Genomic DNA, 16,422 nt, shown 5'->3' on the forward strand with positions numbered 1-16,422 from the left:
GCTGGGGGTGGCTGGGGCGTGTGGGTGAGGCTGGGGCATATGTGCGCGGATGGGGCGTGTGTGCGTGGCTGGGGGCGTGTGTGCACGTGTGCAGATTGCAAGCGTCTTCACAAGCACGCGATCGAGTACGTATGCAGTGGCTGGGGGCGGCTGGTGCGTGTGTGCAAGCGTTCAAAATGCAAGCACGTCCACAGACCACCCACAGACCACAATCTGCTCGTGCACCGGTCTGTACCACTTGGGAAGCAAGTCAATAACAATAGATCTCGCTGGCGACAGCGCTTTCACGCTGCATCGCCAGGCGAGACCTAAAAAAGAGGATCCGAGCCCTGGATCCACACCTGAAGACACAAAGAAAGGAATTGTGATCTGCACGCATGGGTAGCGCTTATATGCAGCTCAGTTTATCAATTTGGCATAAAGTTGCACAGTGTCACCTACTAGCACACAAGAGGACTGTTTTTTTTGAGTTTCCGGATCCAGTCTAGAACCTGTTGATATTCACAAGTTCAGAAATCTGCGGTTAGAAGCATCCATCAGAAGCAGACAGTGGTCTACACAATGCAATGAATGTAAAAAGTGGTTACACTAGCAAAACATTTTCATTTGCTAAGAATATGAGTGCAAGAATTCAAGCAGTCAAGAAACCAAACTGACCAGCTCAGATCTACAGTACAGCCAAAGCTCTCATCTTGAGAGGAGACTGTTTATCCAATGAGAGAAACTGGAATCAGAGTGTTAGGCGTTTACAAATACAGGAATTTGGCATGAAAAAAAGAGTGTCATGAGGGGACATAAGTTTGCCCTAAGTGGTTATCGCAAAGGTGGTCCCTAGACTGAAGCAAATTCCAGGATCCTCTAATCTTTCTCTTGTCCACTACACTGTGACCTCAAATCTCAGTGTCTCTACCCCTAGCTCCTTTTGCCAACTCTATGGAACCACAATTCTTCAGGGTAAATCTTCAAGGTGAAGACCAGTCAACAAGCCAAGTCAATTTCATCATATGGCAAGAGTGAATTGCTTGTATCAAAGATTAGATTCGGATAATGTCTGCCTCTGAGATATGATCTTGCAGTGCGTATGAAAATCATGTTACAGCCTGCCATTTTTAACTATTGATACAAGTTATTGCTTATATGTGTCGACTTGAGAAATTAGTGATTTTAAAATTACGAATATGAAACACCACTGTAATCTCTCATTTTACTATATTATGGAATTGGTCTGCCAGCAGCTTTCGTGACATAATGGAATACAATGAGGCTCTTGATGACATATTTCCCAAGTCAAGAAGATAGAGAGGCGAGAACAGGATCAGTAATTCAGGAAAATCCAACTATCTTGTGCTTTGTTTCTTTCTTGCTATGCCCCTAATAGTAGATCTATCTAGTTAGGCATCTTGTTTTCACGGAACGTCCCTTGGCGCTAAACAGAGGTCCAAAACATAACAGTAAAAGGTGAGATTTCAGAGATAGTTGCAATTATGGCTGATCAAACAGCTGTCTTTCTTTTTACGTTTCAAAGTGAAATAGCTTAAGAGTTTTTAACCTAGGTTCAAAAAGGGTCTTCCTAATTGTCTGATTAAATAATTATAAAAAGCATCAGAGTATTTGAACGAAAACTGATTTTAGTTTTTTTTAAGGCAAAAGTTAGACATAATTTACTGGCTAGAAAGCAGGGTAAATAATTAGATAAACAACTTTGAACTTAATCCATTCTGGACAGAGAAACAAAGCAAAGATTTCAGAATGTGTTCGATTGCGAGCGAAACCACTGGTGCACATGATGATCTGAACAGAGTGCAAAACGGATGACTACAGATTCACTAACCCTGACATCTAACATATCTTAGGTGACATCAGCATAAATGATCATGGAAATATCCAGACCATCAAGTAGATTAACAAGGGGGAGCAGGGTGGGCCATGCAAATGCTGAATGAACAGCACAGGGGAGAGTGCAGATGGTAGTGGCACTCCCTGGGAAACAACTTTAGCAGAGGAAGTAACTGCTCCTAGCTGCACTATTTGTTTTTGTTATCAGAAAAAAACAATAACCAGCCAATGGCTTTATCCTTAACATGTCAATCAAATAAATGTGACAGGATAAAGTGGTGGCATCAAACGCTGTTGACAAGCCCAAGAAGATCAGTATCCTGACTCTGAAGGCATCCACAAAAACTCCTGCCTCAATAACTAGACCCAGACACAAAAACCTGAGGATTGAGATCTAACAAAGTCTTGCAACTAGCAAGTCACTGCCTTATGTATCACTGTTGCTAGGTAGGCCAAAGGGGATACCACTTGAACATTTGCTGTGTCACAAGCCTTCAAAGAGGGCTTTTTCAATATAGGGAGTATTATGGTACCTTGAATTCTGAGGGAATGCTACCCATTAGTGGTGAGAGGTTTCCCAGACTTAGAAGCAAGGGGCTAACTATCTCTCAAACTAACACAAAAGTTTGGACAATCAGATGACACTAGGTGAGCTACTAACTTCAATGGAGGACAACCACCTCCGAAATTCTGTCAAAGGAAGGGGAAAAGAACATTTTGAAGAAATGCAACAAGGCATATTTGAAGCAATCAGGATACCATCTATGTCGATGCTATTCCTGATTGTATCAACTTTTTTAAAGAAACAGTGGAGACCACTCAATAAGTGCAGAGGAGCGTCACCCCTCCCCCGCTGCCAGCAAAGGAGAAAAATAAAATGGTAATACAATTAATGTATTCCCTTTTTATTTTTCCCTTTCCCAGCCAGCCGTGTTTGGGGCGGGCCACTGCTGCTGACTGGAAGCAGGGGAGTGATTCTCACTCCACCATGTTAGAGCGAACATGTCATTTTGGCCGGCTGTCTAGTGACAGCTAGTCTGTCATGAGCACTTTAAACTCTCTACCCAGAGCTGGGTGGAGACCGGGCACAGGCCCCCAGTGCCTGCAGGAACATCAAGGCAGCCCACTCGAGCCAATCCTGGCACTGAGGAGGGGATAAATAATTTTTTTCTAAATGGGCTAATCAAGAAATCTTCCTGGGCGCAGCTAGCAGCGATGTAAAGTGTATGTTGGCTATATTGTTCAACTCTCAGAGAACTTCTCGGAGAAAAGGTGCCTCTGTCAGGAACAATTCATGAAAAATATATACTTTTTCACAATGCACGAAGGGTTCATGCCTTTTCTTCGCGACTAGCTGGTGGCGGGTCGGGGGACGTGTAGGGGGGGGGGTTGGGGTTTGCGTAGCAGAAAGTCTTTCCTGCTGAAGGACAGCAGAGACTGAATGGCTCAGTGCAGGTTTGCTTATAGATCTGTTAAAAATGTCCTACACCCTATCATAACAGCAGCGAGTGATAGCATCCCGCAGATCTGCTGGGCTTCCTTGTCAGGAATGTCAGAGCTAGCTGTATCTGTTCCAGCCCTCCCATCTATCCCAGCAAAATCTATGATTTCTGTTTTACCATAAACTCAACTCTCAGGGCTATAGCTGTCCTCTTCAATGTATTTTATGCCCCATTACTCAAATTAATCTTTGCTGTTGCAGTTACATTTTGTAAATTCCATTATTCCTTTATATAGTGCCTAATGCTTTGAGTAGTTTCATAGAGTGCAGTGTGGCGCTTCGGAGCCTAGTAGATGTGCCACAGTCTGTATTTTGCGATTAGGGAGAAAAGGGAGAATTCGATTTCTGAAAGAGGGTCTCATTTCAGCATTATTCAGTCGCCAGTTAGTGCACCGCTGGTGGCTGGAATTGCCGACCGAGACCATTGAGTGGCGCAAGAGGTGAAAGAGCACCATTGGTGTGGACCTCAGGAAATGTGAGACCAGTGCAGAGACCGATGCTTCACCAGGTTCGGATATGGTGCGTAGTTTAAGGAGGGAAGCATTCCCGCCACTGAATTCTGCACTTGGTGGGTCTGTTTTCTTGGGTCATGGGTCACAGGGTGCAGGAATGAACATAGCCAGAGTGGTGCTTTCGTGCACGGCAGTGGTTGTGGGAAGGCTTGGTGAAATGGAGAGATTGTCTAGGATCACACAGACTGCAAACCCGAGATTTTCAATTTTTACACAGTGCAGTTAGGGTACTGGATAAGTGTATTTTTCAAAACATCAGCTTTTGGTGCTTTGTCCTTTATTTTTGGAGTATGGGATCAGAGTGTCAGACAGGAGACACAGACACCTTTGTATTTTTCAGCATGGGGAGATGTGCTGGAATTCAGGGCTACTTCCCGATGTTTGGCAGCTGTGGCCGCTGAGCCACATCGCCTTTTGTGTTTTTGGTCATGAACTCAAGGCATGCAACTCCAACCTACTTGCCCCCGACACTACGATGACGAATGTGTCACTGGTGACCTGATGGGAGGTCTGTTGTGGTGCTTTGTCTTTCATTCTTGGTGCATGAGGTTGGAGTTGGGCGGCTGGCAGAGGCTACAAGTGGGCTTTGTTTGTTTTAGGCTCAATGGTCAAAGAGGATCTCAGGCTGAGTCCGGCATATGGCTCGGGCCTGCAATGGCTCGCACACTATCTGAATTTTTAGGTCGTTATGTGAGATGATTGTGTTGTGGAATGCTCCATTGGCTCTGTTTACTCTGCAAGCGTTTTTTGGCCAGAGAGCCCATGAGCCCCAAGCCCACCTGGGGAGGTTTCACTAGTTCTCTTCGCGGTCGTGCTCCACTGTAAAGAAATACAATGAAAAGAACTGCTAATTCAGCGAAAGTACTCAATCTCAGTTCTGATGGTTTTAGCCAGGGCAAGGAGTTTTAAGTTACCCTAATCTTCAGAGAGAAGTGTTAGTTCTTTGTTTGCCAGACTAAACTGTTGTATTTTCCAAATTAGGAACAATAAAAGGATTTTTTAAGTGAATCACAATTTTCCTCCAGTTTATTTCAAGTTTACCCAAAAATAATTTTTTTCTTCACGAAAAATAAATGTTTTCTTCCTTTGGCAAAGGGTGTGACCTATTAGCAAGTGGGGCCAAGCGCAGCATCACTAAAAGTGGCTCAGTTTTATGATAGATCTACCTCCAGCATGGCTACCTTTTTTCCAAGGTCGACATAGGCACCACGAAGCGTGTGACATATTGGTATCAGAAAGCAACCCGGAAACAACAGCACCCAGAAAATGATAACCACCGAAGTACAGGAATAAAAGGCGAATTTAGAGTGGCCCTAATAAAAAATAGTGTAAAATATATAACAATAAGTGGGCAGGGTACAAGTCCCACAATTAAAATAAAGCGATCAGAGATTTAAAACCCCCTTTCAATGTAAATTCAAGAGAAATAAAAGCAGGATTACCACATTGCTAACCTATACATGGCAAATCAATGTTTGCACTTTGGCAGAAACCACTCAGGCTCAATGAATATTTACAGTGTCACCTAAAATTTGTCACTTATGGATATGACGGGGTAAAATTTATAGCACTTTAACAATATTGATAAGACAAACATTTTTTATTCCATCTGAAACTCAACAAAACTTGTAACTTTCTTCTGACAGAGGTACATCAGCATTGTAGCATAATCTGAAATGAGATCACATTTGAATATTTGCATAACTGGCAAGGCAACACAGATAGACTGCTAAGCTTCCACTTTATAATCCAATTTTCCTTTCTTTCATTTCATACCAAAGCTGATCCGTTAGTGATGAGACAACCTGGGCGACGGCAACAATAATACCTCACAGGTTATAAAGGGGCGACTATAGAAAATAAGCAACTTGCACCCAAATAATAAAAGTTAGGCATTTTGACCAATCTGAGGAACTGAAATTGTGATTATTTGCAAACTGTCCACGCATTGACACAGCCTTCTATTCTGTCGGTGCATGCTAATGAAGGCCATCTTCAATGCGATCATTACGATGTTTATGCTGGTTTTAGTACTTTTACTTACCAGTCACAACATCCTGAGATGACGTACAAACATTACGGCTATCCAGGTACAACTTTCCATTAAGTTGTTTCACAGCGGTTTCAAAGTCTTCATCTACAATAGAAAACATACAAAAATATGCATTTAAAAGAAAAATGGTGCTTCCTCATCCAGTTGGATGAAGTGTTGAACATATAGCAATATTTGCCTCTCATAATTCCAGTTATATATATGTGCACAGTCATCACACTCGCACACCCCCCAATCTTTGTAAAGAGAAAATAAAAGAAGCATGATTCTTAGGCCATGTTTTGCAGAAAACAGAGCGAGACATTTATGTTGCTGGGGGAGCTTATGTTAAATCTTAGGCAGAAATAGACTGGGCTCCAAAGGTATAAAGAAAAAGCACAACTTGGAATATTCAAAGCTTTTGGCCAGAGTGGTCCAGGTATGCCATACATGCAGCTATCTTGGTCATAAACGGATGTATGATATATTAAGAAAGCCAAGATCAATGGGAATGCAAGGTTTTTTTCTACCATCAAAGTTCCAAATCTTTACCGGTTTATATCTGCTTTCTTTCAAGATCACTTTAAATGAATAAAACGGCACTACAATATAAGTTGCACAGTACAGCATGATCATTTTCACCCTAATAAAACCCTTAGAAGATGGAAAATGTATAAACACCTATTCTCTGCAAGTTTGTTTGCTGAGCTCTTTGAAGCAAAATATTGCTTTGCACAGGAAATAAACAAAACTGCTTCACCAGAGTATGGACCGCAAGATTTTAAACTTCATGCGTATGGCAATCGTTTACCACTGGAGATTTGTTTGATAGTGTTCTGCAGAGTTCTGGCTCTGGAGTTTTGTTTATAAGGATACCAATTACCTTAGATAAACAAGCATTTGCAATGCAGTAGGTCCAGCGTTTGCGAGAGTTTTAGCTATTGGCACTGTAAATGACAATGCCTTTTATTTATGTTTTGATTTTTAAAACAAATAAAAGGCATGGTCATTTACAATGCCAATAGCTTAAACTCTCGCAAATGCGAGACCTACTGCATTCCAAATGCTTGAAGGCATCGCTGAGTTGCCCGCTTCTGTCTCCCATGGCCCCTGAAGAGTTTCCCGTTAGCCGGAGGTCACAACTGTGCACGAGAGACTGCGCTCCAACAGTAAGAGAAACTCATTAAAGAAAATAGTACTTAGAGACTAAAGAAGGCGTACATTGTAACAACCAAAGTAAAAGGGCCAGCCCACATGGGAGAATACAAATGAAGACAAGGCGGTACTAAGGAGGGACTAACACAAGCCTAATAACAAATCAGAGGCCAGCATCTACGAAGGACAATGAACCTAGCCAGTTACAAATATGGGCGGGGCTTCAAGTACATACTGAAATACAGCATGGCTCGCAGAGCAGCGCATGCGCTGCCCAGCTCGACCTAAAAAATGGTTAGTCTGTTGGAATAAGAAATTGGGTATTGAGGACAAATGTGGCTGCTCAAGGAATGGGTGCAACCATTTAAAGAGTGATTTTTTAAATCAGATCATTGGTAACTTTATTTTCTAACTCTGATCAAACCACACTCACGAGTTTTGATTTTGGCAGTTAATCTAATAATGGCATAATCAAATTGTGATTAGCACTGGCTGGAACAAGCCACCAGCAATGTGCAGACCTGTTATCCACTTCCTACTCAGGGCATTTTAAACCAGGCAAGATTCTCAGACCTGTCAACTTATCCGCAATGTGCGGGTATCAACCACATTCAGGTATGCGCACACACACACATTTTGGTTTTTCACCCGTAATGAAACAGGAGGAATGTGCAACTCCCTTGTACATATAACTAAGCAGGTTTCAGCAGTGACTGGCCTGTTTGTTGTATCTGAAAAAGGTAGTGTAGTCTACTGCTCAGAGAGAAAGGAACCAACTATCGCTCACTGGTTATCCTCAAAGCTCTATAACTAAAAGTGAGTCGTGGTTAGCTTCCTTCTCTAAAATTAAATATATGTATTCTTCTAGTTTAGAAGTATGGCACAGTATATTTTGTCCTCACACAAACGTACCAGTTATGCACATCACAGTTTTATTTCTGGGTTTATGAAGTTGTGTTGTTTTGGTTCCTTTTTTTCTTAAGTTAACCCTCCAAATATATCATTTTAATCTTACCTGGGTTTTACAATCATTTTCCTAAAATCAGCCTTTAATGGGCCATTTATTAAAAAGAACTGTTGATACATGCAGAATGTATGAAGACCTACGCCTATCTTTGTCTGAAATGCTTTCTTTTTTACTGCTACCAGTCCTTATCATTTGCCATGGGCTCAAGTATTGTAATAGTACTTTGAGTCTTGTCCCTCAGTACATTGTTAAAAGTACTTTATTTGAAACATTATTATTTGTAGGTTTAGTACTCACTTATACATAGAGGCTAGAAGTAACCATTTGGAAAGAGGCAAAATACTCCGTTAAAGTGCTTTTTAGTGCTAGTTGACAATTGTTCCAAATGGGACCCCGCATGGGGCTTTGAAAGTGCATCCCTTCACGTATCAGGGAAGAGCTCAGTATTGGAAAATCACATGTGGAAATTAAGTGTGTAGCAGCAGGTAAACATGATGTTACAGGACTTGTGGCTAAAAGGGATTACACTGAAGGACAAAAAGTACAGCATGGGCCACCAACAGATAGAGGTTCCTTATGCAAAATAGGACTGAGATGATCTGAGGAGTGTGTCTCTTCGATTATGACAAGAAAGCAAAAGACACACAATTGATGGACGGAATGCTGAACAAATCAAAGCATTCACTGCCAGTCAAGAGATCTGGGTTAAATCCATCATTTTTTTGCTCACCATGCCACCCCAGTTTAGACCTGGCCATATGCAAATCAACTTGACCCTGTGCCTCATGGGAACAGTCCAGCCTGAACTGCCAAGCCAGGTCCTCCCTGGACTGGAAACAAGCATCCTATGACCAGTTTCGGGCTTTCAGCCCTCATCAGCCAGGATAGCTTGATTCCAGTAACACAGTGAGACCGGGACCCACGTCTGGGCATACCCATCGCACTTAGGGCGAGAAAACAAAAGACACACAATTGATGGATGAAATGCTGAACTAATCAAAGCATTCACCCCCAGTCAAGAGATCTGAGTTAAATCCATCATTCTTTTGCTCACGATGCCACCCCAGTTTAGACTTGGCCATATGTAAATCAGCCTTGACCCTGTGCCCCATCAATTGTTCTTTTTGCATTTTTCACCCCGAGTCGGACGGGTATGCCCAGACGTGGGTCCCGTGCTCTCCATGCCACTGGAATCAAGCTATCCTGGCGGATGTGGGCTGAAAGCCCGAAGCTAGTCCTAGGATGCTTGTTTCCAGTCCAGGGAGGACTTGGCCTGGCAGTTCGGGCAGGACTGTTCCCATTGGGCGCAGGGTCAAGACTGATTTGCATATGGCTGGGTCCAAACTGGAATGTCATGGTGAGCAAAAAAACTATGGATTTAGGCCTAGATCTCTGTACTGGGGTGAATGTATGACATTGTTCTGTACTCTGTCCATCAATTGTTCTTTTTGCATTCCTCGATTATGAATCATGAAAGTAATGCTGAATTTATACCGAAGGTTGCTGGTAGTGAGCATGATACTCGTTTTTAGGCCTGGCTTGACTGCATAGATGTCACCAAACTATGTGATAGTCAGAAAACGAACTTTAAACAGCACAAACCTCAAAGAAGGGCTTTGGCTCCATTAAAGCGTTGAGCACATGGAGTAGAGCATTTAATTGGACAGAAGTTGTGCTAGTTCATTGGGTCTGCGGTGCAATACGACTGAGCGTTACATGTTGCTCAGGCACCCAGCCCCATGGGTTATTGCAGCAGAGGCTAGCCTTTTCAGTTTATGGTGTGATAAGGTGTTCGAGGTGGCCACGTCTGTTAAAACAAAATCCAAAATGGAGATAAAGGGCATGTTTATCTAGGTCTGCTGGTGCGTTTTTCTACCATCTCCAGTCTAAGTCTCATAAATCAAATTAAAATTGAAGAGAAAAGCAGCTCTCTAAGACTACAGGAAAACGTGCATTTTTCTAAAATAAAGCAAAACCTTTTCAGCACCAGCCGCCTCCCCACCCCATCACAGATTTCCTTGACATGAAAGTTGAAAAGAAAACTCCACACAGACAGCAGAAGAGTCAAGTTGCATATGCCATATCCCATAAAATCTAGCCATTCTTTAAAGTGGGTTGAGGCAGTGCATTTTACCCTTGTCCTCTGTTATGTGACGTCTTGGGTTCTTTTGTATTATGGAGGCAGCCACTAACACTTTCAAATAGCTCTGTGTTGACTGATACAGGACCACAGCCTTACACACTTAGCAATTAGACCATATTGGGCAATGTCAGCTACTCTCAACAGTTGAGAATAGGATAGCCAAGCCTTGCATTCCAAATTCTGTCTTTTCAGTAATCTATAGCTTTCCTGGGTCATCTCCCATGTGTTTAACACAGGTTTCCACCACAAACTGGAAACAGTTTGATAGCACAAAAAAATAAGAAAAATGGGCTACCTCTTTAAAAAAAATACCACAACTGTGGTAAAAAAAAAAAATAGGATTTTTGACTCAGCTGTAATTGTTCCCAGAAGCTGAGAAGTTGGTGGCTTTAGCACAGTACACTGTTGGTTGATGCCATATTTATGAAAAAAAACTAAAACAATTATTGTTTTCATGAGCACTTCTTTCCTAATTTTCACCCAAAAAACTCACACGGTAGCTATATTTTGCCTATTTTCTCGTCCCCTCCAGGGGAATCCACAAACTCTGGGTACCGTTTAGAATCCCCAGGATTGTTGGTAAAATAGGACGCAAATTTGGCATGGATACCAATCCAATCCAAAAATTCTTTATTTCGGCCACATGGGCCATAAAAGATGCAGTAAAAATACATATGAATAAAACACAATATATACAATAAAAGCCAACTGGACCTGCAATGTTAGAAAATACAAGGTAATATAAATTAACCAGACATTTTCTTCCTTATTATCCATGCTGCCATTAAGAATTTGGAAACCGCAAACACAATGTGGCCCAGGGTATTAGTTTTCATAACCCTGTAGGCCTGTAAATAGTTCCTGAAGCCCAGGTTCCGGCATAGAGGGGCTAACCAGCGCCTCCTCGGGCTCCGATAGACATGGCAACAGAACATTATGTGCAAGTCGTCCTCATCATTAGCTTTACAGCATGGGCAGAGCTTGTCACCCCCTAGCGACCATTTATAGGTAAAAACTTTAGTAGGGAGCGTACCAAACCTCCATTGCAGGAACAATTTCCTCGCCAAAAGAGGATAAATAAAATCCATAAAAGGTTCAAAAACATAAGAATTTTTGGATACTATAAAACATCCCGTCAGGGTGCCACTGTCATAAGCATTGTCCATATCAGCAAGGCTTTTGATCTTATAGAGCTGTGCGAGGGTTTTGCGCGAGATCCTTCTAGAACCCTGAGCTGGATCATCCCATAGGTCTGGCAATTTCAGGCTAGAGCATTCCGACTTGATGAATGCCAGCCAAGGGATCTTACCATTAACATCCAGCCTCATGACGTGTATAAGGTCCTGCCTATAGTGATGCAGTTCCTCGGTGGACCATATCCGATGCCAGAACTTCACCGGTTTCGCCCGTAGGTCCTCTGCAATTGACGGAAGGCCCAGGTCAAGTCTTAAGGGGAGGAGTGGTGTGCCTTGCGGGAGAGCAAGTAAACGTCTGAGGAAACAATTTTCCACCCCTACCATGACCTTCCCAGCTTTATGTCCCCACAGCTCACTGCCGTACAAGGCCGCTGCCTTCGCCTGAGTCCTATACATTTCCAGGGCCGGACTAACAGGCTTGAAGGTGGACTTATTGGACACCCTCAGGAGTGCGCCCGATAGCTGGGAAAGTTTCAACCTAGATCTTGCAACCTGGGAGTCCCATGTCAGATTTTCTTGAAGTGAAACCCCCAGATATATAAAGGTAGAGACCCTTTCAAGGCTAGTTTCCCCCAGTTTTGGATTGGGTCTGGTTTTGGTGGGGGGGTTGAAGATCATGAACTTAGTTTTTTCCGTGTTCACCTCCAACCCATGTTGTCGACAGAAGTGGCCAAAACCATCCACAATCCTCTGGATCCCCATAGGGGATTTGGAAAGAAGGAGGGTATCATCGGCAAACATTATTGCCGGGACCCTCCTTCCTGCCAAAACCGGGGCGTCATTGTCCCCAACTGCGTCAAGATGTTGAATGACGCTGTTAATGAACAGACAGAACAGTGTCGGTGCCAGAACACAGCCCTGTCTGACACCTCGGCGGACCGGGAATTTACCCGAGAGCTTACCATCCTTCCCACACCTCACTACCGCAAAGTTGTTCTCATGCAGCCTAATGATGATTCTAAGGAGGTGGGGGGGTACTCCTAGCTTCTGCAGAACCTCCCATAACTTCCCCCTCGGGACCAGGTCGAAGGCTGACCTCAGGTCCACGAAGACCATGTACAGTCGACCTCCCTCTAGCGTGACCGTCTTCCAGTACAAGAGAAGGAGGCGAAAAATTTGGTCCATGGTCGACGTGTTCTTCCTGAAGCCAGCCTGAAGGGGGCTCATGATGTCATTGTCCTCGACCCAGTCTAGGAGATGGTCCAAGATGAGGCGCGCAAAGAGCTTTTGGGGCACATCTATAAGGCTTATAGGCCTGTAATTGGAGGGGAGCAGAGTAGAACCCTTCTTATGGATGGGTACAATCTCTGCCCCCAACCACGACCCAGGGATCGCCATACCTCCAAGAATGGCATTGAACAAAATGAGAAGGTATGGGCCCCAGATGTCCGGGTGGTGCCTAAATAGATCCCCGGGTAACCTATCCAGGCCTGGCGCCTTCCCCACTGCTAAGCGTTCTAGGGCAAGCTCCACTTCCCCCAGGGATAGTTCCATTCCAAGCTCCTGAGTACCCAAGGGCAATTGCAACTCTGCGGCCGGGCAGGAACTAGTATCTTGGTAAAGAGCCCCAAAGTGGGCCTCCCAGACCGCGGGGGCTATATTAGGCTCAATCGCATTACTAAGTTCCCCATACCCATTGTTTACTAGGGCCCAGAATTTCCGGGAGTCCCTGAATTTGAGGGCATCATAAAGGTCCTGCCAATGATTCCAGTCCCACTCGGTCCTTGCAGCCGCCAGCACTGATTTATGGTGCTTCCTGAGGTCACGTACTTTAGCCTTGTCTGACCCCTCTTTTATTGCTACGATGAGCTCAGATTTTGCTGCCCTGCATTCTGGGGTATACCAGGAGGGAACAGGGGTCCTTTTCTTTCGGATTGGGACCTCCGGATGGAATACCTCGGCCAAGTCCCTCACTAAATCCTGGTGAATGTTTCCCAGTTTCTCGTAGTAATCTGGGGTTCTTGGTTCATTCAGGAGAGCATCCACCTCCATGAAGCTTGGGAGTGCCAGCTCGTATAATTTCTTGATGGACTCTTCCGACCTCACCAACTTTCCCCACTTGACCCGGCGCCTGTTTGTGGTCAGGGACAAATCCCCCAGATCATCCCCTTGGCCAACTGGGGATGGGTCCGTCTTGGGCAGAGGGCACAAGATATTTAGGCAAAGGGCGTTATGGTCGCTGTCTGACCTCTTAATTACCCTAAAGTCAAGCACTTTGGGCCAAAGTGTAATGTCCACCATGATGTAATCTAGCCTCGACTCATGGCCCCTCCTGTTGAAAGTACACACTGAGGGGGTGTCGGAAGGGGTACGACCATTACACGCCCTCAGTGCGCAATCCAGGGTAAGGGACATGAGTTGTAAGGCTAGAGGGGACCATGCTTTAGGGTGAGGAGAAGATGAGGGTGGAACCCCCCAGTGGTCATCCTCGGCCGTAAGGACACCATCCAGTAGACCCTCCAGAGGTTCAAAGTGGCAATTGAAGTCTCCTCCAAGCACCACCTTGAAATCACCCGGAAGTTGGCCCAAGAAGGAGGCCAGATCATTTAAGGTAGGTGATTCGTTTTGCGAGACCACTGGACGCGAGTAGACGTTGACAATGGCCCACGGAGTTTTGCCAGGCCAAGTGAGCCGCACACACTGGATGTCCTGCGAACACGTGTGAACCTGCTCCGCCTGGCACCCAGTGTGACTCGCAATCCAGATTGCCAAGCCACCAGATGGCCTCCCCCTCCCAGCCCATTTGGCAGGGATTTCGAATACTTCAAACCCTCTCCTGGTCTGAGCGGCCCTCGCCCAAGTCTCCTGAAGGAGGAGTATATCACATCCACCTACCAGGCAATCCCATTCAGGAGAGCCTTCCTTGTTCGCGATTCCTGCCACATTCCAGGAGAGGATTCTCAATCCGGGATCAAGTGGCAGGATGCCCTGAGCTCCAGCAGGAGGTTGCGGGGTGACCGTGGGTAAACCAGCGTCTAGGGAACCAATTCCGCAGCCAGCGATGGCAGCAGGGCCGGTCCGCTCCACTGCCCCTATTTGCGGAGTATGGGCAGACCCGATGTTAAGTGGGGGACCCAGTTGGCACAGATTGTCGTCCGTGTCAGCCCCTCGCTCATTAGCGGTGTGCAGCCGGGTTGGTTCCAACAAAGGGACCACACCCGATCCCACACAACTTTGCACATCATCCCCCATCTTCCCAGGACCATACAGAATTGCCCTGGTTTGTGGTCAATCGACCTGATCCAAACAGGAAAACCTGTTGTGATGTATGAAGTTTGCCTGGGCAGTTGGTAGGGAGTGCCTTGGTCTGTAGCGGGAGCCATCTACAGCAAAGCCCACCCTAGTCCACCCCTTCTCACTCCCTCCCACCGTGTTGCTACCACTGGGATAGAAATAAGAGAGGGGTACAAGTTCTATTTTGGACTTATCAGGCCTTACAAGCCAGTTGCAGATATAGTTTGCAACGTGTGGGCTCCTAAAACTTAGGACGATGCAATCCCCTGACCTGTTCTTTGTAGTAGGGCCAATCCATGGGATCCTCCTTACCATCAGAACCTCACCCTTCAAGTTTGGAGGCAGCGGTCTATTAATGCTGAGCCAGCTTATAACCTTATTGCGTAGGGAGTCTTGAGACTCCCTAACACCAGCAGTTAGCTCTGGAACTCCCACCATGATTGCCGTATATGGAACAGCTTCTGGGGGCAGGTTGACCACCCTGCGTCTATCAGGGGGGGGGGCAATACCATCACTTGGGGCATTTATAGGACCCGCTGTCGCCCTTGACTGCGGCGCGAGTTGCGGCGCAGGGGGTAGCTTAGATCTCCTGGGGGCCGGAACAGGGGGCCTATGTGCTGGAGGTAACAAGGTGCGCGTCTGAGAAATAGGCGCACCATTTGCACTCGGCAATACCTTACTGGAAACCTGGGGCAATGTGGAAGGAAGTGAACTATTCCCAGGTGGTTCCCCGGTGGCTATAGGAACGTTTGTAGCTATACCAGGGCTTCTCCTAGTATGGTTATTTTCCCGGGACTGGAGTAGATTCTCTATAGCCTCTAATCTAACTGAGATGGGGTTTAACAGATTCTTAATAATAGCTGTAAGGGAATTAATTACTATATCTGAGCTATTGGAGGATACCCCACCAAAGATAAATGGACCCGCCGCCGCTGGTGATAACACAGGAGCTGGCGAGGCCACAAGATCCGACCCAGACCCAGATAGAATGAGCTCTGGGGAGACCGAAATGTCTGTACTTTCTTCGAGGGATGATTCAGATACAACAATTTTTGCCCTTTTTGCCCTCTTTATTTCAGCAGGCCTTTTTCTTTTTAGAGGCTGTACCACCCCACTATCTACAGGGTCTATTAACAGGACCGCTTGACCCGCTTCCAGCGTGTTTGGACCCATGTTGTCCAGAACAGCAGAATGGTCAGAAAACCCCGATGGCCGTGGGGAATCCTGATCCCTCTGCGTTACAGGAGTTCTTAACTGTCGAAGCACCGACTCAATAGTCTGGTCAATGCTGTCCAATAAAGACATATGGGTAGCGTCCATAGTGATGGGTGTACTAACATCATTTGAGGCAGATTCCCCAAGGTCCAAGAACACACTTTCAGGACCCATCTCAAGGTGAGAGTCCGTGGATGAATGACACTTACTGATTTGGGAGCTCGCCTTGGGGAAAACTTTTTCCAAAGTGCTTACGCCTTGTTGCACAGACTTACTCCTTAATGCTCTGGACGCCATATTGGGGTGAATAATGGGGCAATTTGGCGGGGGCGTTAGAGGGGGGGCCCGGTCCGGTCTCTCCCGACCTCTAACGGCCTCAAACGGCCCGCTCTTTGCCCGGTCTTCGCCCCGGTGACCGCCCCGCGCGCGTCCCGCTGCGCGCGTGAGGAGGTTCTCCTATGTATGGCAATGAGGCGTGGCACTGGGAGGGGGCACGAGGCGCGGCGGGAAGAGGAACCAGCTGGCGATGGCAAATGGACTGCTGGTCCTCGCAGTCCCGCTCGCCTGCGCCTCTCACCTCCGCTGCGGCCGGTCCAGGAATCAGCAATCCCCCAGCAGTGCGTAGGCTCCC

General features: G+C 45.7%; 1 protein-coding gene across 2 annotated transcripts in view; it reads right to left on the reverse strand.

Annotated features, from left to right (window-relative positions):
• LOC144773229 (E3 SUMO-protein ligase RanBP2-like) overlaps nucleotides 1–16,422 on the reverse strand; it is an 827,846-nt gene that overhangs the window by 160,979 nt on the left and 650,445 nt on the right. For both annotated transcript variants that reach the window (XM_078658128.1, XM_078658127.1), the window contains exon 22: nucleotides 5,894–5,986. In XM_078658128.1, the coding sequence (XP_078514254.1) occupies nucleotides 5,894–5,986 (93 nt within the window). The remainder of the gene's footprint in view (nucleotides 1–5,893; nucleotides 5,987–16,422) is intronic.

Source organism: Lissotriton helveticus, chromosome 8 (genome assembly GCF_964261635.1).
Source record: "Lissotriton helveticus chromosome 8, aLisHel1.1, whole genome shotgun sequence".
Lineage (NCBI taxonomy): Eukaryota > Metazoa > Chordata > Amphibia > Caudata > Salamandridae > Lissotriton > Lissotriton helveticus.